At 39.0% G+C, this 23368-nt stretch overlaps 1 protein-coding gene across 4 annotated transcripts in view; it reads right to left on the minus strand.

Moving 5' to 3' along the window:
* The window catches only part of CCDC141 (coiled-coil domain containing 141), a 2268332-nt gene that overhangs the window by 1655963 nt on the left and 589001 nt on the right, over window positions 1-23368 (minus strand). For all 4 annotated transcript variants that reach the window (XM_044075309.1, XM_044075306.1, XM_044075307.1 and 1 more), the window contains one exon: window positions 15721-15915. In XM_044075309.1, the coding sequence (XP_043931244.1) occupies window positions 15721-15915 (195 nt within the window). The remainder of the gene's footprint in view (window positions 1-15720; window positions 15916-23368) is intronic.

The following is a 23368-nucleotide window of genomic DNA, read 5'->3' on the forward strand; positions in this document are numbered from 1 at the left end:
TGCTCACATCCATAACATAGATACAGGTAACAACACATTCTACTCCATTTGGCAATTGGTAGTTGATTGACTTACCTTGAGGGTGTGCGAGAATTGTGGATTGGGCTGCCTATGTCAGATGCACATAGTACACACCCTATACATGGTAGAGCACAGGTAGTGTCAAGTTTGGCATCCCTTTTACTGTATGTGCAAGTCAGAGGGAGGTGTCTTTCCCTGGGTCCCTACTGTGTCAGTGTATGTGCTATGCATTGTCTCTTTGCCACTGCCTCGGCATTATGGGCATGCCTCCAACTGTCTACTGGGACAGGCTCAGGCTGTTCCTCCTCCAAGTCACTCTGTGCCTGTGCAGGCCTTTGCATTGGTGGAGGGCTGTGTGGCCCTTCCCCATGCTGTTCCTGCTGCACCTGTTTCCACAGGATCATATTGTGTAGCATCGTACATACCATGACAATTTGGGTACAAGTAGCTGGTGAGTACTGCAAGTCTCCACCGGATATGTCCAGACACTGGAGCCATGACCTGAGCATCCCAACACATGCTCTATTATAAGTCTGGTCTGTGTGTGTGCCTCATTATGGCATTCTTGTTCAGGTGTGTGTACATTTCTGATGAGTGTCATCAGCCACGGTTCCAGTGTGTAACCAGCATCCCCCACTAGGTGACCATAGGGGATTTCCCCATTGGCAAATCTCTGGTACAGCTGAGTCAGATGCCATATGTGGGAATCGTGATAGCTTCCAGGGCAGCCAGCACACACATTCATTATAATGCCCTGGGCATCACAGATGATCTGGCAGTTGATGGAGTTGATGCCCCTGCGGTTGATGTAGTCCCTACCCTGATCACCGGGTGGTGCTTTGATGCATATGTGCATGCAGTCTATAGCACCCACTACCTCAGGGTATTCTGCTATTTGGTGGAAGAGATGCATATTGCTGGCCAACACCTCACGGGTATTGGGGAAATATATATGCCCATTGGCATGTGCTGTCATGGCATCCAGGAACTGGTGGAATACTCTGGATGCTGATGCCTGTGAGATCCCCATGATATCCCCAGTTGAATTTTGAGAGGTACCTGTGGCTAGTATTCCTAGGCCTACACATACCTTGGTATCCACTGGAATGGGTTCCCCTCTTCAGTTTGTTGTGTCAGGTGTGGCCGGCACAGCTCAACAATTTGCTGTAGGAGGTTTCTGTCCACCCTGTAGTGCTCCACTATTTCCAGCTCATGTAGACCCTGGTATGTTACCATGCATCTGTACATTCTTCTCCGTCTCCTCACTGTGGGTTGATCGGTAGCATTCACATCCTCATCACCCTCATCCTCTTACACATGTTGTTCTATGTTGCCTGCTGCAGCCCCTCTCATTTTGTAGGTTTGTTTGTTAAAATTTCCCTGCTTGTATACACTGGTGGTGTAGAGTGTGGGAAAAAACAGAGGGGAAGGTGTTTGCATAGTTTATAGTAGTGTTCTGGGCTGGGCTAGTCTGCTGCCTGTGTAACTGGCTGATTCTGATACATTTCACCTGCCAGCTATGCTAGTTGTCCTTGATTATCTTCCTACTGCTGTTTTCCCTTCCTGTTGCCTTCCTGTTTAAGTCCAGGGGTGCGCCACACAAACAGAGTGCTCAAATGTGCACAGTGCTGCTTTTCCTGGTTTAATGTTCTTTTCTTCCTTTAAAACCCAGTGTGTGGAGCGTACACCCACTTAGACCATGTAAAGAGTGTTAGGCAGATTCAGACACACACCCTAGCTTAACTGTGCTAAGTTAGGAACAAACCCGAGCCACAGGGCTCCAATCTGTTTACAGTATGTCTGACACACCACTCCATGATGTCACCTAACACCTAGGCTTGCACCAGGCTATTCCTACTCTTACACTGTTGGGACCTGACTAGCATGCTGGGGAAAACTGTGATTCACCATCATTCCCCTCATTTGCATAGGATTGCCTGCTAATGCATAGTTACATGTCTCACACTGAGCCTCCCCCCTTAGCAACCACTACTCACTGGCCATGTTGTCTTCTGCCTGCCTTTGACTTGCATGGCAGAATTGTGATTTTAGTTAGAATGCTTGATTTAGGTTTATCCCCCCGATCCCATTTGCGTGCCGCTGCCCTATGCTTAAACAGCAGAGATCGGCTAAAAAAAATAAAAGTTGATTTTTTTATTTTTTAGCATGTTTGCAATGCCAATGGCCTTATACTTGGCCATTGTCATGCTTCCTACATGATATACAGCCTTTATTTGGAGCTGTCACAACTCTGTTTTGGATTTTGCAGAAATGTACTCGGTTACTAACTTGAGTACATTTCTGCAGATTGCACTAGTCCTCCGCGGCCTGTTGTAAGCTTCCTGGATAGCAAATTCACCTCATTTGCATGGATTTCTCCTGCAAATGGGGTGATTTGCATGCAGGGGCTTAGTCCATGCAGGACTAGTGCAGGAGCACTCGTGCACGCCCCTGTAGGCTGTTCCTGGATCGCACGGCAGACATATTGCCTGCTACAGCTCCTGCACTGCTCTTGCAAGCAATGCAAGGCATAGAGAATCTAGGGGTTGGAGAAATTAAAAGAGCAAAATGAGTGATTCACGTGTAATATTATTTGACCATGGGGATTTGAAGACTGGCCTAACTGAACATAACCCAAAGCAGACAATTGCTGCCATTGATGTATTATGCTTACCATTGAAGATGCTTATTTCATTATACAAATGTGTATGCTCATTGGTGGTAGTTTCAGTGTTTATGTTTTGACATTTTTAGGGTTTTGAATAAACTGTGTTATGGAATTAAAAAACAAAACAAAAAAAACATTCTACAGTATTTCTATTTCCAGATCTGCCTGGGTGTGACTAAAGAAAACCTATGACACTTTACCACAGAACACCTTAACAAGCAGGAAATAAAACATGTATTTCCATTGCAGTTATTCGTACAGCTTTTTAATGAACTTAGTTCCTTCAAAGCAAACTCTATAGCTTGTAAGCACATTTCTCTAGAATATACTACTGAGCTATTTAAGACTTCATTCAGCAGTTCTTTAAGAGTGTTGCTCCCCCACCCCCATTTCAGGCATTACCCATTTCAATGCTGTTTCAGCACTTTTACTGTTATCCTAGTTACATCCATAGCTAGTTTATCTGACACTTTATGCAGTTACCCAATCTGGTAAAAAAATCCTGTCACACTCTCTCCAATTTGAGGTTAAAAAAAAAACTCCATCCCATATCTGAATGCTGGTACCACACACAATGTGCTGAAATGTTACAACCCTTCATCTGCTGATCATGTACCCTAACACCTTGCACCCATTGCAGCTGCTCTGTTCATCTCAACCTAGCTGCTACACTTCTGATCCCAGTTGTCACACTTGGCAGTTTCAAAAGTTTCTAGGCAAAATTTAATTGTTGTTTTGTTAGCACAAAATTTCAATGCTGTTTTTGGTACTTGAGTATTATCACAACCACGTTCCAAATGTGTCTTCACAGGCCAGTTGTAAATAAAAGCGTGCTAAGATTTTGAAAACAAGTTCAAATATAAATATGACAAATTACTTTTTTTTTTCCAGAAAAGTAAACTAAGGACCACCTGCCTTATGTTTCATCTCTCTGTGATTTTGCATTTAATTCTTGTTCTTCAGAGAATGCATGTCGATACCATACATGTTGCTCTGTTAACTTTCTAAGTGAACTAGATTAATGCTTACAAATCATCCTTTGGCTTTAGCTGCACTTATATAGCTCAAGCCCCTCGAGCTCTGGCACCCTTTTCAGGAACTGCCCCTCAGGTATTCTTGTGCTATGTACGCATGCATAGAGCACTACCCTTCGGGCTCTAGGTCCCCATGGAAATGCCCCCAGACATCCGTAGAAGAAGTATTTTAATGATAGACCATTTCACTATTTTCCTATTTATATTTCTACTGAAATGTTTTATAATATACATTTGAATGTACTTGGACCAAATAATTTATTCTTCATGATAAAACTGGCCTGTGAACACACATTTGGAACGTGGTTGCGATAATACATACATAAGTACCCTGTTTTATTAACACATGGTTTTACAAGCATTTGCTCAAATAAACAAGACAATGAAACATTTCTTTCCTCTGTAACTTTGTCAACAGACACTGAACTTCTAAACACAGATACTACAAACTCTGGATGTGTCAGCTAAACTCATTAAATATTTGGCAATCTAATAACTTCTAGGAACAGCATATTTCCCCCATCACGTAATGTGGAGCATATTCCCCATGTAATTTATGATTTGAAGTTTAAACTTTGGCTTGCAAGAGCAATTGAGATAACTGACGTTTTTTTCCAGATTAGTACATCACTGTGTCTTAAAGCCCATTCAGTCCACAAATTAGGGAATTCCACTCAAATGGATGCATTTTCCCAGCTTTTATTCTTCACTTTATTGCATAAACCAGATGTACTGCAAATCATTGCCTTTCATAGAACTCACAAAGGCTGCATCTTTTTATCATGCCTTTACTGAAACAAACAGCAAGACACACATTTTGTAACTCTTTAAAAGGTTTTAAGCTCTATAATCGTTCCCACACATAACTCTTTGAAATGGTTTCAGATATACAGGAATTCTCACACTTAAATACAGAACTTAAGTAGTCCACATAAGTTCAGTAACTCACAGTTCTCTTCAGTTTCATTTATGCAGAGTGTGCCGGTCTTCATTGTCTTTGTCTCTGGTCTTGCTTCAGACTATCTTCTTTCAGGACCCTGGCTTCTCTGGTTACAGACAGACTCTTACCTTGATATCAGGCTTCACCTCTGTAACTTTCTTCAACAGGGCCTTGTCTGGGTATCTGTTTCCCACCTGCAGGCCATCTTGTTACATAACACTTCTTCCAGCACTTTCTGACTCCACCTCTGGATCACTTTATTGCATGTCAGATCTTCCATCTCCACTATACCACAATGCACCCAGACACACACACACACACACACACACACACACACACACACACACACACACACACACACACACACACACACGCGCATGTGTGCACACACACAAATACTTGTGTACAGGTGGGAGTTGGTGTGCATCATGGTTCAACACTGAGCCCACTACTGTTCATAATGGTGATGGACTCTGAGTCGAATTCAGCACTAGGTAAACTTGTCAGCTGCATAGGGCTGATGTTGTTTGGGGTACCCAAGTTGTCTTGGGGGGGCTTGATAAAAATCTCTTATGTAAATAAAATAAGCTGGAAGATGTCTGTAAACATAGCAGAGCATTAGGACCTCACAGGAGACATTCTGCAAGAACAGCAAGCTCCAGAAGAGCGCGCGCACACGTATGTGTTTGTGTGTGTGTGTGTACACACGTGTGTGTGTGTGTGTGTGTGTGTGTGTGTGTGTGTGTGTGTGTGTGTGTGTGTGTGTGTATGTGTGCGTGTGCGCATTTGTGTTTCATACCTCTCAACCTGGAAACATCAAAAAATCTGTTCAAAGACCCATGAAAAATAGGTACAAATCTGTACACTAATTAACATATCATTTGTATACATAATTATTTACCCCAACCACTCCAATGGAATTGTGAGATACCAACTTTCAAACACAAACTGAAGAACAGACAACCAAAATATGGCCCCAGAGTCCCCCTGCAGCCATTCCAATGTCCCATTACTTGGCTATTTCGCTGTAATGTGCTTACTGCTTCAATTCTACAATGATTATTTGGATTTCATTTAAAACTTTTATTTTACATTTTCTAGCATAAACATTAATATACATCTTTTAAACAAACCAATGCAGTCTCACAATGAAAATAGATGTAGCATTAAACTTTCTCTGACCTTGAAACTCACATTCATTGAAAGAGCAATGAAACCCACAGTCAAAGAAAATGCATCTGGCCAGTGGTGGATAAAGATTACCTTTGGGCTGTTTTCAAATCATAGGCCCCTTGCACATGAAACATACATGTTTTCTTTGATACACCTTCCTGATTGTATTAAATTATATGCCTTGTATAATAAAGCAAACTTGTTAGAGCAGGTTTTAAATTTATTGTTTTGAACATTTTTCCAGTAAGCAATGGAACAAAATGCATGAAACAATAATGACAAAACTGCCCAATTCAGTACATTTCCATCATAAAAGTCTACCCAAACTTCCACAGTCCACCAGCATCAGTAAACGTCATCTAAATAATTCCACATTAAAGAGATCTGTAGCTAATGAAGAGGTTGCTGCTAGCAAACAACTTTATATTTCATTGTTTCAACTACAAGTAAAGTGCTTGCTGCCCTTGTAGAATAAATTGCCTATGTTACATTAAAAAATTATGAGCTAGTAATATTTCAATAGGGAATGGATGGCAAACTGATAACAGGTTCATAGTTACAAGGTATCTCAGCCAAAGGAGAACATTCTGAGGACTGCGTCATCTATACCCTTTAAAAGTACAACACAGTACAGTATCAGCAATCTATCTACAACCTACAGCCTTCTGCCACAAGTATACTACCCATTGTTCTACTAATGATGCAAGTAGACTTTGCATAAGCAGCACTAAACTTCTCTTTGCCTGAAGAACTGTGCAGCACAAGAAATCAGGAAAAAGCCAAGTGTTTTGTTTTTTTGCGGGGGGGGGGCAAAACTGGAGACATATTTTAAACGTTGCTTGTATAATCTTAGAAAGTTGCTAGAATAAAATGTTGTGTTACCATGTGTTTCCTGAAAGATAGGAAGACTGGAATTTAAATGGCTATCATTATTTAGTGAATTCAGTTGCCACTGATATGCCAGAAAAAACACAAATTTTATTTTTATTTAACATTTGTTTACTAGGAAAGTCCGACTTGGAACAAAGCCAATTTTTCAGCAGAGGCTCCAGACATGTCTTTGCATCATGGGAGGAAACCAGAGCACCCAGAGAAAACCCACACAAACACAGGGAGGGCATGCAGACTCCACACACACAAGGCACTTCAGCCAAGAATCAAACCAGAGAACCTCTTGCTGTGAGGCAACAACACTACATCATCTGAATTTTAAGAGGAACCAACCAAAGGTATGAGCCAAACATTCCAGATATTCTTTGAAAATTTGTACAACTGAGAGCTACAAATCCTTCAGTCAGAAGTGGTAGTTTGGATAGAGAACTCAGGCCCTTGCTCCATGTACCTAAGATACAGGGTTTGAGCCTGAGTAACCTTAACCACTAGGTATACCTAACTGGGGCATTTTACACACACACACACACACACACACACACACACACACACACACACACACACACACACACACACACACACACACACACACACACACACACACACACACACACACACACACACACACACACACACACACACACACTATAATCAATGCAGAGATCTGCACACACACACACTGTAATCAAAGAGACCTGCACACACACACACTGTAATCACAGCAGAAACCTGCACACACATACTGTAATCAAAGCAGAGACCTGCACACACTCCCCCCATGTAATCAAAGCAGATAGCTGCACACACTCTCCCCAGTTTAATCAAAGCAGCAGAAACCTGCACACACTCTCCCCTGTAATCAAAGCAGAGACCTGCACACACTCCCCTTGTAATCAAAGCAGAGACCTGCACACACTCCCCCCTGTAATCAAAGCAGAGACCTGCATACACTCCCACCTGCAATCAAAGCAAAACTGACCTGCACATACCCACTGCAATGGGTCTATATTATAACATCGAAGTTCTCTAACATTGAATGTTATAATATTGAACCCGTAATGTTGAACGCTGAAAACAGCGAAGGTGCAGGACATCAAATTCTTTCCCAAGAAAAGAATTCGGTGGGCTGTTGCTGTGGCTTCACTGCTTTCGGCATTCAATATGTTGGGGCGTTACGGGTCGGGTTCAGGTAAGTGTGCGATTGTGTGTATGTTAGGGTTAGGGGGCGGGTTAAGTGAGTTAGGGTTAGGGAGCGGGTCAGGTAAGTGTGCGGTTGTGTGGACGTTAGTGTTAGGGCGCGGGTTCAAGTAAGTGTGCGATTGTGTGTAGGTTAGGGTTAGGGGGCAGGTTCGGTGAGTTAGGGTTAGGGCGCGGGTGAAGTGAGTGTGCAATAGTGACAGACCTTAGGGTTAGGGATGGATTAAGGTAAGTGGATAGCTAGTACTGTATGTAAAGTTTAGTTTAGGTGTAGGATTTTAAGTGTATGTGTGTGTGGATGGCTGTTTTTTGTGTGTGTTTGTGCTGTGTGCATGTTTCTCAGAATAGCGTTTTTTTTCCCTGTGAGAAAATTCGCTATTCTGACTGTTCGATGTTTTCACAGTTCTGTGTTTAGGGTTCGATATAATAACATTCGATGTTAGAGAACTTTGATGTTATGATATAGACCCCTGCAATCAAAGCAGAATGGACCTGCACACACCTCCTGTAATCAAAGCAGAACGGATCTGCACACATCCCCTGCAATCAAAGCAGAATGACCTGGTTAATTCAAAATGCCCACGGCAGAACACACACAGTAATCAAAGCAGAATGGACCTGCAGATACCACCTGTAATCAAAGCAGAATGGACCTGCACACACAGACCTGTAATTCAAAGCAGAACAGACCTGGTTAATTTAAAATGCTTGCGGCAGAATGGACCTGGTTAATTCAAAATGCTCGTGGCAGAATGGATCTGGTTAATTCAAAATGTCAGCAGAACACACACAGTAATCAAAGCAGAAAAGACCTTCACATACCCCCTGGCCTTGTAATCAAAGCAGAATAGAGCTGTAATTCAAAGCAAGAATGGACCTGGTTAATTCAAAATGCTTGTGTCAGAACACACACAGTAATCAAAGCAGAAGGGACCTGCACCCCCCCCCCTGTAATAAAACAGAATGGACCTGTAATTCAAAGCAAGAATGGACCTGGCTAATTCAAAATGCTTGTGGTAGAACACACACAGTAATCAAAGCAGAATGGACCTGTACACTCCCCTTGTAATCAAAGCAGAACTGACCTATAATTCAAAGCAAGAATGGACCTGATTAATTCAAAATGCTCGCAGCAGAACGGACCTAGTTAATTCAAAATGCTTGCAGCCAGCAGAACACACACACACTTGAAATGCAGCTAGCTTGAGTGGTAGAAATGCATTTAACTTTTTGTCCTCCTCCTTACCTGGAGGAGGAGCAGCTGGGGAAATGCACACATGGCTGACATGTTACTGCTGCAGTGAATCCCTTTCCAACAGGCTGGCAGGCTGTTCACGGAGCTGATATAATTGCGCACACCTCTGTACATGATGATGTCAACCCAAAAGCCGGGGGGATTTAAAAAAAAGTCAAGAAATTTGGAAATTAAGGGATGCCACTCAGGAATTGTGGCACCCCATTATTTGGACCTCAAAACTGGTAAAAAAATGAGAAATTCAGCATGGTTGAGCAGTATGGTGTGTGTGTGTGTGTGTGTGTGTGTGTGTGTGTGTGTGTGTGTGTGTGTGTGTGTGTGTGTGTGTGTGAAATGCCCTAGTTAGGGGTTGCAAGTTGGTTAATTAACTTGCCCAGGCAAAAAAAAATGTACCTTGGTTACAGGAGACAAGAGTCTGAATCCTGTACACCAACTACTAAACTGCTCAAGGAATTGTTAGTTTCAGTGCATTTTTAAGGAATTGTGAGTTTCAATGGAAAATAAGTTTACTGTTGCTCATGTCAAGTCTTTCTTCAATGTGCAACTGTTTTATTTAGCAAATGACCATCAGTGTTAGTGCTACCAAACTTGAAACCAGTGTTAGTAGCACAACAGGTGGTATGTTTGCCTTTGGTGCAGGTGATTGTGGGTTCTACTCTCACACCATGTCAATAGATTGCTAATACTGTGGTGCACTCAAAATGGGGGGGTAATACACTCCTAAGCATGTCCTCTTTTGGATGAATTGCCTAGTAACTATGAACCTGTTGTTGGTTTGCCAGCCATTCTCTATTGCTATATTACCAGCTTAATATTTGTTTAATGCGACATAGGTAATTTATTCCTCAAATGCAGAAAGCACTGAATTTTTAGATGAAACACTGAAATATAAAGTTGTTTGCCAGCAGCAACCTCTTCATTAATTACATGTCTCTTTAATGTGGAATTATTCACATGACATACTTCTTAAGACCTCTACAGAGATTGTGCATAGTGATTGATATTGGTGGATATGAAGAAATTGAAAACACCCTCGTCTACATTAGCATGTCTGGCAGGAGATTTGTGCATATTTTCAGACTAACTTGCATTATATGCCAGCATGTCTAATTGTGAAATGTAAATAAGTTTTCAAATGTGGAGTATTTCCCTGTTTACACAGAATGTTTATATAATCTGTCAGTGTTTTGATACATTTCTAATTGTGCATGTTTGAGAGGGGCATTCTAAAGCACTGTGAAGAATAAGCTGAACAGTGAGTGATGTCATTAGAATGTTCCTGGTTGCTAAGTGATTATTTAAACAGCTCATAGGTTCATAGGTGTGTACTAGGCTAATGGCCCTGGAGCCTTTACAAGCCTAGCCCACAGAAGTGCCCTGGCATCGTGCGCCTGGCATTAGTTCCCAGTGCCTCTATCAAGTAGCGCCACTCCAGTGATCCCTGGGATGAACTTTCTATTTCCCATCCACTCATCAAGATTTCTTTTGAAGAGGGCCAGTGAGGTGCTCTGCTTGATATGTATGGGAAGTCTATTACAGATCATGAGCAGTTTCTGGGTTATAAACCTGCCCCTTCAGCATGTTCTGTTGATTGTGGTAATGAGGTTGAGGTCTCAGGAACATGTGGTGTGGAGGGACTGGGATTTCTTTAGATGTAGCATTTCGAACAGAGCTGAGTCAGACATGGCTTTGTAAGTCAAGCAGAGGTTGCCTCTTAGTAGACAATATAAGACAGAGAATAGCTGATGTTTTTATGTCTGTCCATGTAGGACATGTGTTTAAGGGCTAGGATCCTCTTTGTGAGGTACTTTTGTGGCCTTTCCAGCTGTTGCATGTGTCTAGTGAGGTACATGCCAAATGGGGCATTATACTCGATGATTGGCCTAATGAGGGAAGATTAGAGAGAGATGATGACCTCTTTCTTCCTGGATGCAAAACCCTTGGTAATGGGATGTGCCACATAGAAGGACTTTCTGACCACAGTGGCAATGTGGTGGTCAAAGGAGAGGTTGCTGTCAACCTGTGTGCCCAGATCTCTTATAATTGCTTCAGTGTTCAGTGGGCTCCCATCAATGTGGTAATTAGTGGGAATTGAGTTTTTTCAAAAGGGGATAATGACGCATTTTTTGGCATTAAACTTAATGCTACAGTTTTGACACCCATCATTGGTCTCAGTGAGGCCTTTCTGTAGGATATCTACATCACTTGGAGAGTTAATAATGGTTCCCAGCTTGTAGTCATCTGCTGACTAACAAGAAAATAACTTTTTGAAACAGCTGACTGTTATTTTTTAAAAATAAGACAGTGGAGACTACTGAAGCAGTTGAGTTGGCAGTTTTGTCAAGTGCTGCGCAATCAGTGTACACACATGAAAGAGAACTCACCAAAACTGTAAGTCTACCTTTTGCCTTGATGTTATGTGTTAAATTAGATCAGGGACAGTATTCTTTAGTTAGATTAGGAAAGCTTAGTTATTAAGATAGGTGATTGAATTCTGGTGTTTATTGAAAGTTATTGATTTAAAGTCTTATAATTATTTTACTTGTTATTAAATTTATTTTTTTCATTACTTAACATTGTGGCTGGAATTAGTGATTTTCTTTAGAGATTAGAGAGTGCTTCTACCTGTTTGATACTCCCCATGTCACCTCGAAGGCCTGGTTGCTTATGGTCATAGCTATAATTTATTCTGATATTTACTTTCATAACTGGACACCCCTTTGGATGGACATGAAGACACACTAATTGGTGGCAGCATTACCATATTATTTTGGGGAACACAGCTGGAAATCTGTGTCAGGCTTTCCCAGAAGTGTTTGGATGTGTGCAATTTAGATTTACTTTGAGTGTAAATGTATCAGAGGTCTTAAACTGTGACACATTGCTCTGAAGTGTGCAATAAGAAATTACATTTGGGGTGGACAGAGGTATATAGTCCAGTCCTAGGAAAATAGAGGGTGTTCTTGTTATGCTAGGGGGAAAATTGGGAAATATTACTTCTGTTTAAGTGACAGCCTCGTATTGGAGTCAGTAGTGAGGATTGAAGCTCCTTAGTTACTGACCCAGGATAGTAATGAATGTCATTTAATTGTTGACAGTCTAGTGAGATATAGCTGGATGTCGCACACTTTAAGGGGAGAGGGGGTTGATGCACTCCTAAGCATGTCCTCCTTTGAATGAGATGCTTACTATGAACCTGTTGTTGGTTTGCCAGCCATTCTCTATTGCAATATTATCAGCTTACTATTTTTTAATGCAACATAGGGGATTTATTCCTCAAAGGCAGCAGACACCGAATTTGTAGATGAAACACTGAAATATAAAGTTGTTTGCCAGCAGCAACTTCTTCATTAATTACATGTCTCTTTAATGTGGAATTATTCACATGACATACTTCTGCAGACCTCTGCAGAGATTGTGCATATTGATTGATACTGGTGGATTGTAATGACATAATTTTGATTGGCCTTTTATGGTTGAAATGTTCTGAAATAGGTAGTTTTGTCATTACTGATTAATACATTTTGTTTCACTCCTTACTGAAAAATGTTTAAAACTACTAATTTAAAACACATTCTAACGAGTGGTGTTGTATTCTGCAATTAATATAATTTAATACAGTCTGGAAGGTGAATCAAAGAATACATGCATGTGTGCATGGTCCTAATAATGTGTGCAATGGGTCTATGGTTTTCTTTGAATGCAGCTTTCAATGTCATCTCGATGAATTTGAGTTTCAAGGGCAGAGAAGTTTATTGTTTATCCTAAGTCTGTTTTCATTATGACATTGTATTATTTTGTTTAGTAAACGGCTATTAGAGTTTGTGCCATAAAATTTAAAATAACTGAGGAGAAATAGCCAAGTAATGGGACACTGGATGGTTGTGGGGGTGGGTTACTACCAGGAGAGGGACCCACTCCATTAGGGCCCCATTTGACCATGATCTGGCTCTGATAGACTACAGATTGAAGGGGACAGATCAACAAATCTCCTCTATGCAGACAATGTGGCAATACAACAAGATCCTGAAAAAGAACTTCAGCAAATGATAGGTGGTTGGAATGCAAAACTGAAGGCACATATAATGAAACTGAGTACACACATGACAACATTCATGGCAGTAAATGGGGGAAAGCTGAATAAGCTGAAAATTGAAATAGAAGGGATGTAGTGCAACAGCTTAAAAATTCCAAGTATCTGGAAGGTGTGGCTGAAGAGAAGGGAAGCCTGAATGAGAAGGTCAAAGCTTGAATCAAAGGTATTGTAGCTAACTGGCACAAAGTGCCAGTGGTAGTATATGACAGATTAATGCTAAAGAGGCTAAGCTAAAAAGTAAGGCATACAAAGCAGTGGTGTGATCAGTGCTTCTTTATGACAAAGAAACCTGGCAGTGAAGGTCATACAGCTGATGAAGCTTGAGCTAATGACAGTGAAGTCTGAGATGGGTATTTGGATGTACTCTGTGTGACATAAGAAGAAGAAATGAGGACATCAGATCAGAAGCCAAAGCAACTTCAACTGCAGAGAAAATCAAGGTGAACAGATTACGGTGGTTCTGTCACATGTAAAGGAAACTAGTCTTTGATCTCATAAAGAACATTTGGGAGACATAGCAAGAAGGCAAGAGGAGACAAGGATGTCCAACCATACCTTTCAACCTCTAGGAATTAAAAATCATAGCACAGGTCTTTACAAATCATAGCAGAGTCAGAAAGAGGTATGCTTTCTCATTTCATGATACTAAACCCTGTATAGTGAGTGGCAGTGAATCTTTGTATAGTCTTTATTTACATATAAATCATAGCAGTTGAGAGGTATGTATCCAGCCAAGAGATGGATGGATGGATGGATGGATGGATGGATGGATGGATGGATGGATGGATGGATTGCATGAGTGATAAGATTTGTGATAGACATAACTGTTGAAGAAGGTAGGAGAGTGGCTGTGAATCAAGAGCGGTGGCAACAGTTGATAAGACACCCCAACCTCAAATGGAAGTGAGAAAAAGAGGGCTAATCTTCTTCTTCTTCTTCTTTTGGCTTTTCCCGGTTAGGGATCGTCACAGTGGATCATCTGTCTGCTCATGATTGGCAGTGGAGTTTTACAGTGTCGAGTTGCCAGCCTGGCACCCAACCTTCCACAGAAGGCACACACATGCACACACTCACACCTAGGGCCAGTTTAGAGTGTCCAGTCCACCTACAGCATGTCTTTGGGATGTGGGAGGAAACCGGACACCCGGAAGAAACCCACGCGACCACATGGAGGACATGCAGACTCCGCACAGAAGAAGGCTAATGATGATAAGTATATATCTATACATTATATATATATATATATATATATATATATATATATATATATATATATATATATATATGTATATATATATATGGGAACACTACATAATCTCGAAAGTTTAAAATACCGTATTTCAAACTTTCGTGACCATATAGCTGAAACCCCAAACTACCGAAACACCAGAAGTGCGAATTTCAAAATCCCGACTATCGGGAGTTTGAAATTCGCGGTTCTGGTGTTGTGGTAAGGTGGAAGGGCAGGTAAGTATTTATGTTTAACTGTGTTGGTTAGAGGTTTGATGTGTAAGTGTGTGTTGTGAGTGTGATGTGTGTGTGTGAGGGGGATGTAAGAGTGTGGTGGTGTATTCATGTATTTGTCTAGGTAGTGCAACCTTGGAGTTAGAATATTTAAGTGGGGGGGTGTCAGGGGTGCTTGCCCACCTACATGTCTGTAGGTTAGGTTTGTGTGTTTGTGTTTTGGGGGAAGGTGTGTGTATGTGTCTGTGTGTGGTGTATGTTGTATGTAGTTTTCGGTAGTTTAAATTTCGCAGTTTTGGTTTTTCGGTATTGTATTGTTTCGGGTGTTTGGCCACGGGATTTTGGGCATCAGTAGAGTGAGTGTTCGGTATTTAGCAGTAGTTCCATATATATATATATATATATATATATACACACACACACACACACACATATATATATATATATATATATATATATATATATATATACAGATATGAAAGAGGTATATCTATATATATATATATATATATATATATATATATATATATATATATATATATATATATATATATATTCACAGACACACAAATGAATATATTACACTTACACTGCACTTAGCTGAACTATACGAAAAATATATACTATTTTTATATAATGCTTGTTGCCAACCAATAATAGTCAAATTTTTATTCAGTCTTTTTTGCCAACTTAATCCTACCAGGTCTGTGGCCTGTTTTAGGAGAAACCTGAGGTGGTATTTTTTATAATCTGACTATTGAAAGTGTATTCTTAAAACTGATTTATAAACTCAGTTTATTTACAGAGGCAAGAAAGTGCTTAGATACTCATGGAAACTACACAAAATTTGAATGCTGCTTTGTTAAAAATAGTGATTCACAACTTCAATTCTAAATGCAAATCAAACAGTGTTATAATGCTGTATAAACTTGTTTGCTTTTAAGGTTACTTGTGTTTATACAGCCCTGCCACAATACTAACCTTGTTAGCACTGTTGAAAAACTCATTTGCTTCTTGGAGCAATATCTGTTTATCTTCCATGAGAAGCCAAAATTCTTCATGCGCTGTTTTCAGTTTCTGACTCTGGGAGATTACATGGTCCTTGTCTGTAAATTCATCTGGCAGTAAAATCTCATAAGCTTCCACTTTTAGTTTCTCAGCAACAGAGCTCCAGTGCTACAAATAATATAAAAAACATTTCAGCTCTTTATTATACACCACTTTCACAGCTGTCAAACTTATTATATTTAAAAGCTGTTAGTGTTTTACTACAAGGTTTCATTCATGATGACATAAATTCTTTTACTTTTATTACTGAAACATTTATTCTACAAACAGAAAAGCACACTGAAACTTTTTTACCCTTTATTTTTATTTCTGTTTACCATAACTGTCAGATGCAAAAGTCTACACCTGCTTCTTCCTTTCTTTATTTATTTCCATTTACTGACCACGAATTATATGACTGAGCTGAAGGACCATTTTCAAATGAGGCCCGTGGAGAAAAACTCCACACATACAATAGAGGCAACAAAAAAATCAACTGTATATGGGCATTCTTGTATGAATATACAAACTAATTACAAAATACATATATATATATATATATATATATACATTCAAGAATGCATATGCATATACAAAACATTTACAAAATACAACTGTACATAAATAGAAAACATCAGTTATGAAGGTTATGAATAGGTACAATAATAAACGTCAGCAGTTAAATATATGGTTACGAATGTGGATAGTATAGTTGTTAGTCGAAGAGTGGAAGAAGCTAGTATTGATGGGGATTAGATATAGGATGGATGGAGATACAATTCAGATACAAGGACATGTCCAAGTGGAAGTTATGTAGATTTTTAGACTGTACAGAAATGTTATCTATTTATTCTTATGTCTAAGGTGTGGGGAAATGGAATTCCAAAGCTTGGCTACATGGACTGAGTACAGAGTGACAAAACTAGTTGTTTGATATGACAACTTCTTGGAGGTTTTGTGTCTAAGAGCTTAGATTTTTGAAAAGCATACATTTTGGAAGTAAGTTAGAGATAAGTGGACATCTGCTGGGTCCATGTAGATTTTTTGAGTGATTTTAACTGTTTACTTATTAAAAGGTGTTTGGGCTCTAGACAGTTAATCTTAAGAAGTACTTGATGAGTTTTGTTGGGGACATTAACAGTGTATTTTGCAATTGTATTATATGTTTGTCTTAGCTACTGTAGGTGAGTTTTTGGAGTAATAGTAATGATAGGGGATGCATAAAGTAATTTAGGTAGCAACAGAGTTTCTGCTGTATTTATTTCTGTTGTTTCTGCTAGGCAGAGTTTAGATTTGAATAACATACCCAACTTTTTGTGCGTTTTTGAGGTTACATACTCAGTATGTTTCTTGAAGGATAACTCTGATCTTTGAATAGACCTAAAAGTTTGGCATGGTAGAATTGTTAAGTGATGTGTTATTTTGCAAAGTAATTGAGATTTCACTGGAGCCAAATACAAGTAGTTTATTTTTATTGGCATTTAATAAAATATTTGAGTCTTTCTTTAAGCCAATGTGGAGGCTTTGAAGGTTAAGCTATTTGGAATGCTGCAACTGATTGAGGGACTTAGCAATATGGTTAACAATGTAGTCATCAACACACTGTACTAATATGGTGTTAAGAATTTTGTCATGCATGTTATTTAAAAGTTACTGAATACAAATGGTCCAAGTATTGTGCCTTCTGGAACACCTGTATTATTGGGTAGAAAAGTAGAAAGTGCCTGGGACCATTTTACATGTTGTTGTTAATTAGACAGATAACATTTGAACCATTGTAATATGTTGTATGCCAGATTTGTATTTGTCAGCCTTTGTAAAAGGAGAGTGTGAAAGATGGTATCAAAGGCCTTAGATGGGGCTAAGAGAATAGCAGTGGTAGAAAGACCTTTGGTTTTGCTGTGATCAGTAGTATGCAAGAAGGATAAAGGAGCAGTTTCAGTGCAGAACCCATATAGGTTCATAAGTAAATACTAGGTTAGTAGTCTGCAAACAATTACAATCCTAGCCAATAACTAGAGGCCAGAATCCACCCCTGTACATTGTATTCATGTGGTAAGGACCTTAACCTCTGTGCCAATTCACCCTCAAGATTATATTATCCCAGATGGGACTCAAACCCACAATCCCTAGCTTAGGATGCCAATGTCTTACCATTGTGTAGGTGATGATAAATTATTTATAATAGAACAGAAGAAAAGGTCTTTGCTAGCCAAAATCCAGTTTACGTAGAAGTTCCAAACAGAACACAAAAGTAGCACAAAATAACGATACTGGATACTGCTCTTGGATAAAAACTGTTTTAATATCACCAAACCATAGATATATTATTGAATACTGATTGGTTAATATTGTTTTTAAAAGGAATTTTAAAATGTACTATTTTTATCTGATGAAGGGCAACCGCCCGAAAGCGCTCATCTTATATCTATGGTTTGGTGATATTAAAACAGTTTTTATCCAAGAGCAGTATCCAGTATCGTTATTTTGTGCTAAATTATTTATAATGTGATGTAATAGCTGCTTTTGTATAAATGTTTTTATGCATTTTAGTAATGAAGGATGGTATGGCAATTGGTCTAAGATTACAACGGAAATTGTTTGTTTCTTGTTTATAAAAATGTTTTATTTAACATTGCTTCTATTGGACTGCAACATAAGATTTACTTATGGATTTATTGAAAACTATTGCAACAGGGTAGACTATTGTAGTCCCTGCTTTTGGTAGATATTCAGGCAGAAGAAGGTCAGGAGTGATTGAAGTAAGTTTTAACTTTTGTAGTAACCTTGTTGAATGACACTTGCTGAAGGTTCAGTATACCAAGTAAGTCTTATGAGATAATATTGCTTGGTATGAAGTTACTATTTTGCATAAAAGAGTTAGTTATGTCTATGAAAAACATGTTGAAAGTGGAGGCAATGTTAATATCAGTTTCACTGGGGAAATGACTTGAGTGTGTGTTTCTTATTTTTTTTTTCTGTTTTTTTTTCCCACAGGCTTAAGAAGTTTGTTAACGTTAGCCCAGTATTGTTTGTGTTTTTTATGCTGAAGGAGTTGCTGGTTAAAGAAAATGTGTTTGCTCTTCCAGTGTATCCAAGCTTTGTATATGCTTGACATTAGTTCCTTAATTTCTGCTGTCATCCAGGAGGCAGCAATGGATGTAACCTTTTTTTCCTGCATATGGGGGCAAAGAATTGAGGATAGTTAGAAAGATGTGCTGACATAAGTTGACAGCCTCATCTAGGGTAGATATTTTACAGAGTACCATTTGTGTTGTTTTAGTAACCCATTAAAAGTGTCTATTGAAATACTTTTTGGCTCATGTCCTCTTGAAAATTATATTTTTGCTTGTTTTCTGCTGTCCCCAGATAATAAAAGCTGGATGATTATCACTGAGTGAATTTGGTAAAGTACCTGAAGAGAGAAGGTGAGTAGTTTGAGTTGTTAGTATGCAATCGGTAATGGTTTCCTGGCCACTCCTTTTGTCTGTTCTAGTAGTGTTATTATTTGATTTAAACCAAAGAGGTTAATGTTTGGTGAAGAGTGTGCTTTAGTGTTGTTATTGGTCCAGTTTATATTTATATCACCCAATATGAGGGTCTGATGTTTAGTTTTAGCAGAGATCCAGGGGAAAAAACATCTTCAGAAGTATAAATATTCTTATTGTTTGGGTGTGGTGATATATAAGTGCTTGCTACTTTACGTTGAGTGTAATTGTTAATAATTAAGTTAGTGAGTAAGATGTGGGGTGAGTTAAATGTTAGTATAGTTATGTCACTGCTGAGAAGTTTAAGTTGATGTAGCACAGCTTCAATTAATGCTAAATCTGCATTATTTTTGGCAATCTGTTCCAGGCATCCAACAACTATGCAGAGACGTGTTTATTAACAAGTTCAAAGTCATAGTCATAGTCTTGACACTGTGTGTCTGAAAAAGGATTTTCAGTCCTGTATTCCAAACCATCATCCCCTTTTATAGTATATACAGCTACCTGTCGAGTTATTTTGTTCATTATCTAGACCTCCAGTTTGCACAAGAAAGAACATTCCCTTTGCTCATTTTACATTATATGTAAATAGTGTAATTACTGTTTTAGTTGTTGAGATCTTACCTGTCATCATCTGTTAATGCTTGTGTTTTTAGGACCAACCTGTAAAATTATATATGCTACTTCAGGGTGAATTTTGTTAATAAGCAATATAGTGCCAACATTTTTCCTTAAACTATACCTCTCGAAGAGATTACAAATTTATATTCTGTGTCTTAATGTGTCACTTTTGATGCAGGCACATATGACAACACTAATGTTTTTTTTTCTTTCTTTTTTTGTGTTTAGAAGTATAACTTCATTGTATATCTGCAGCTATTCATGTCTGGTCTGTAAACATAGCTCCTGTGTTTTCAAGAGCTCTCTGGGTTTACCAAGGTCCGTACATCTCCTCATATTTATCATATCTTGCCACACTGAGTTTTTACCATATTTTGGACTTACTTTTTTTTTCTACAGAGTATCATTTAACACTTTTGCATTAAAGTGTCTTTACCAGGAAAAAGATATATTTTGGTTTATATCTTATAAAGGGCAGGGATTAGGCATGTCAGTTGTTATGTTAAACTAATTTTGTATGCTCAGGTAAAACAGACAAAATACTGAAGCTTTGCTATTTCATGCATGTTGATAAAGTAAGAGTTTTCTTTTAAATATTCTACCCGAAATTTTAAGTATATTAATTTCACAACACTTTAAAAATAAAAAAAAATTGAAAAGTTGTCCATGTGATTTTGCATAGTGAATGTGAATTCTCCTTTCAGAATTAACTGCACTTAAAGTAGTACTTAAAAATACTTTTGTTACTGAAAATGTTGCTGAAGTTATGAAACAGTTTTTCATCCATCTAAACATACATTTTGTAAATCACTTGCACTGGAAAGTCTTATGCTGATAACAAGCTAACAGACTGCTTTGTCCACAGCAGCAGTCCTCAGCTCATCATGTCCAGGCATCCCCATGCAAGCTGACATATGTCATCTCTCATCAATATGTTCTGAGTCGTTCCCAAGGTCTTTTCTAATTGGACCATGCATAACACACCTCCTAGAAGAGATGACTAGATGTCATCCTCATGAAAAGCTCAAACATTCCCAAATGACACCCCCCCACACTTGGAAAAGCAATGGCTCTAATCCAGGATCTTAAAAGATTGCTGAGCTGCTCATACCACTGCATGAAGTTATCTTAGTAGCCTTATGAAGAAACTTCATTTACCACTTTTATATGCAGTGGCATCCCTTCATTCCCTGCCAAAACCTTTTGACCTCGTGTATGAATGTGGACATAAACTAACTGGTAAACTAAGAGCTTCATGCTATGATTCAGTTCTCATCTCACCACCGCAGTCCAATACAGTAAATGCAGTAACGTTACAAGTTCACAATTCCACTGATTAATCACCTGATCCCACTTATCATATTTTTGTAAACAAGACCCCAAATTACTTGAAATCTGAAATGTGGGATAGCTGCTCCCCTCTCACATGCAGAGAACTATCCCATTCTTTTCCCAGAAAAAGAACCATGACCAATGATTTAGAGGTGTTGACTTTCATCCTGGCTTTTTCATATTCAGCAGTGACCACCCCCCCACCCCCAATGCAGCCACTTGAGGCCAAGAGGAAATCATCAGGTGTAAGCAGCAAAGATTTAGCTATCATCTTATTAGCCTTACCTGCATCATCTGTAAATATTATAGAATGTATCTTGGTCAACCTATTATTATGAGACTGATGACCTACAAACCATCAACTCTAATTAATTCAGCTTTGAGAAACGTAGATCTTATCTCCATAATCTGGTTGATTTCTTTAAAAATGTAACAAATGCCATTGACAAAGGTCATTCTGTCCACATTGCCTATATGAACCTCATTAAAGCCTTCACTATGCTACCCCATGCTGGCATTATCAACAAGCTCACTAGTATAAAAATTCCCTACAACATTCACTGAGTTGCAAATTGCTTTTTTTTTATCAAGCACACATACTTAAACTTGGTGGTATAGACTCACCAAAAAGACACACCACTAATGGTGCTCAAAAGGGCTCTGTTCTGGGTCCCTCCTGTTTGGCATCAAATTTTCTGATGTGAAAGCAAAGGTCAATGGTCTATGGCTAGCTATGTTTGCTAATGAATGTAAACTTGTTGCTATTCACCCATGGACGTATATCCTCTAAGAAGGGCTTGTCATGGCCAGTGCTATGTGTATTGACCATTATCTTAAGCTTAACACAAAAAATGTTGTGTCATTACCTTTAGGAAACATGTATATCCAACTGATTACTACATAAATGGGATTCCACTTAATAAATACACAGTCATTAGAAATCTAAGTATTTTTTCACAACTAACTAATCTGCAATCATCATACATCTGTTACAGTTATGAAATCCTTCTATCTTGCTCACCTAATTACCAAAAAGAATATCCTGAGATCCAAGTGTGTCATAATATCCCTTTAATCCTCCTTCAACTGGCCAGTCATAGAATATAACACAGCCTGAAATGTACATTTCCAAACGCAATTGTCCAGCTTGAAGGATCACAAAATGTGTTATTTTTTCTAACTAAACAAATCAAGGGATTAAGTTTCTTTAGCTGTTTGCATAGACTAAAAACCCTCTCACTTTTCTATGTTTGCTACTGGATCCTTCATAGTGATGTCTGTCTCATCTTCTGTGTTGAAAGCTTCTCTATTATCAGACCCCTTTCACCTCACAAATACTGGTAACACTGAAATGCTTGTTCCAAAGACCATGCCTTCATCACAACATAAACAAGACCTCTTGGAGAGATAGGTTCCTCACCCAAAAAATCTGTTACCTATGAAATAAGATCCCCTTACATGTAAAACAATATACCAGACAAGACTTGTTCAAGTTCTGCCTTGAAGATTTAATCGGCATCCAAAAATTCTCCTTTGGGGTAAGCAATATGGCCCTCAATGAGTAGGGTACAAAGCCATACACTAAACTCTCTAGTTTGCTTGGACAGGCACAGTGTGGTCGCCCAAACTGCCTACATAACAACCTATGAACTTTTGAATTTTTCACATTCACATGTTTGATACTGCTCATATCTCAGCTGCATCTTGATAGCCTCGTCATGAAAATCATGAACTGGAGGTTGAAAATGCGTACTCTGGTGGATTCCTTTATCTACCGAGATCATATTAGAATTAACTGTGAAAATGTGAACACAACTTCTGTTCCACAGTCAAAAGGACTGGTTAGCATGCAGCAGTCATCCTAGTTGTCTACATTGTTGTAGCACCTTCCATAGGGTTCACAGCCACATGTTTTCTTCAGGCCCACACAACACATGCAGACCACATTGATAAACCATCTTAGACTATCCAGTACTGCTGAGAGGCACAACTACTGATAGACTGCTCAAATGCAGGTCAGAATTTACATTGCTATTTGTGAATCAAAGGATGAGCCACTGGATGAGGTCTTCTTTCTAGCTCCCTATTACAGGCTTTCCCAAATAGACAGAGGATTTTGATCTCTCTGTAATTGGAACACA

This window comes from Protopterus annectens, chromosome 6.part0 (genome assembly GCF_019279795.1).
Source record: "Protopterus annectens isolate FY-2018-M chromosome 6.part0, PAN1.0, whole genome shotgun sequence".
Lineage (NCBI taxonomy): Eukaryota > Metazoa > Chordata > Ceratodontiformes > Protopteridae > Protopterus > Protopterus annectens.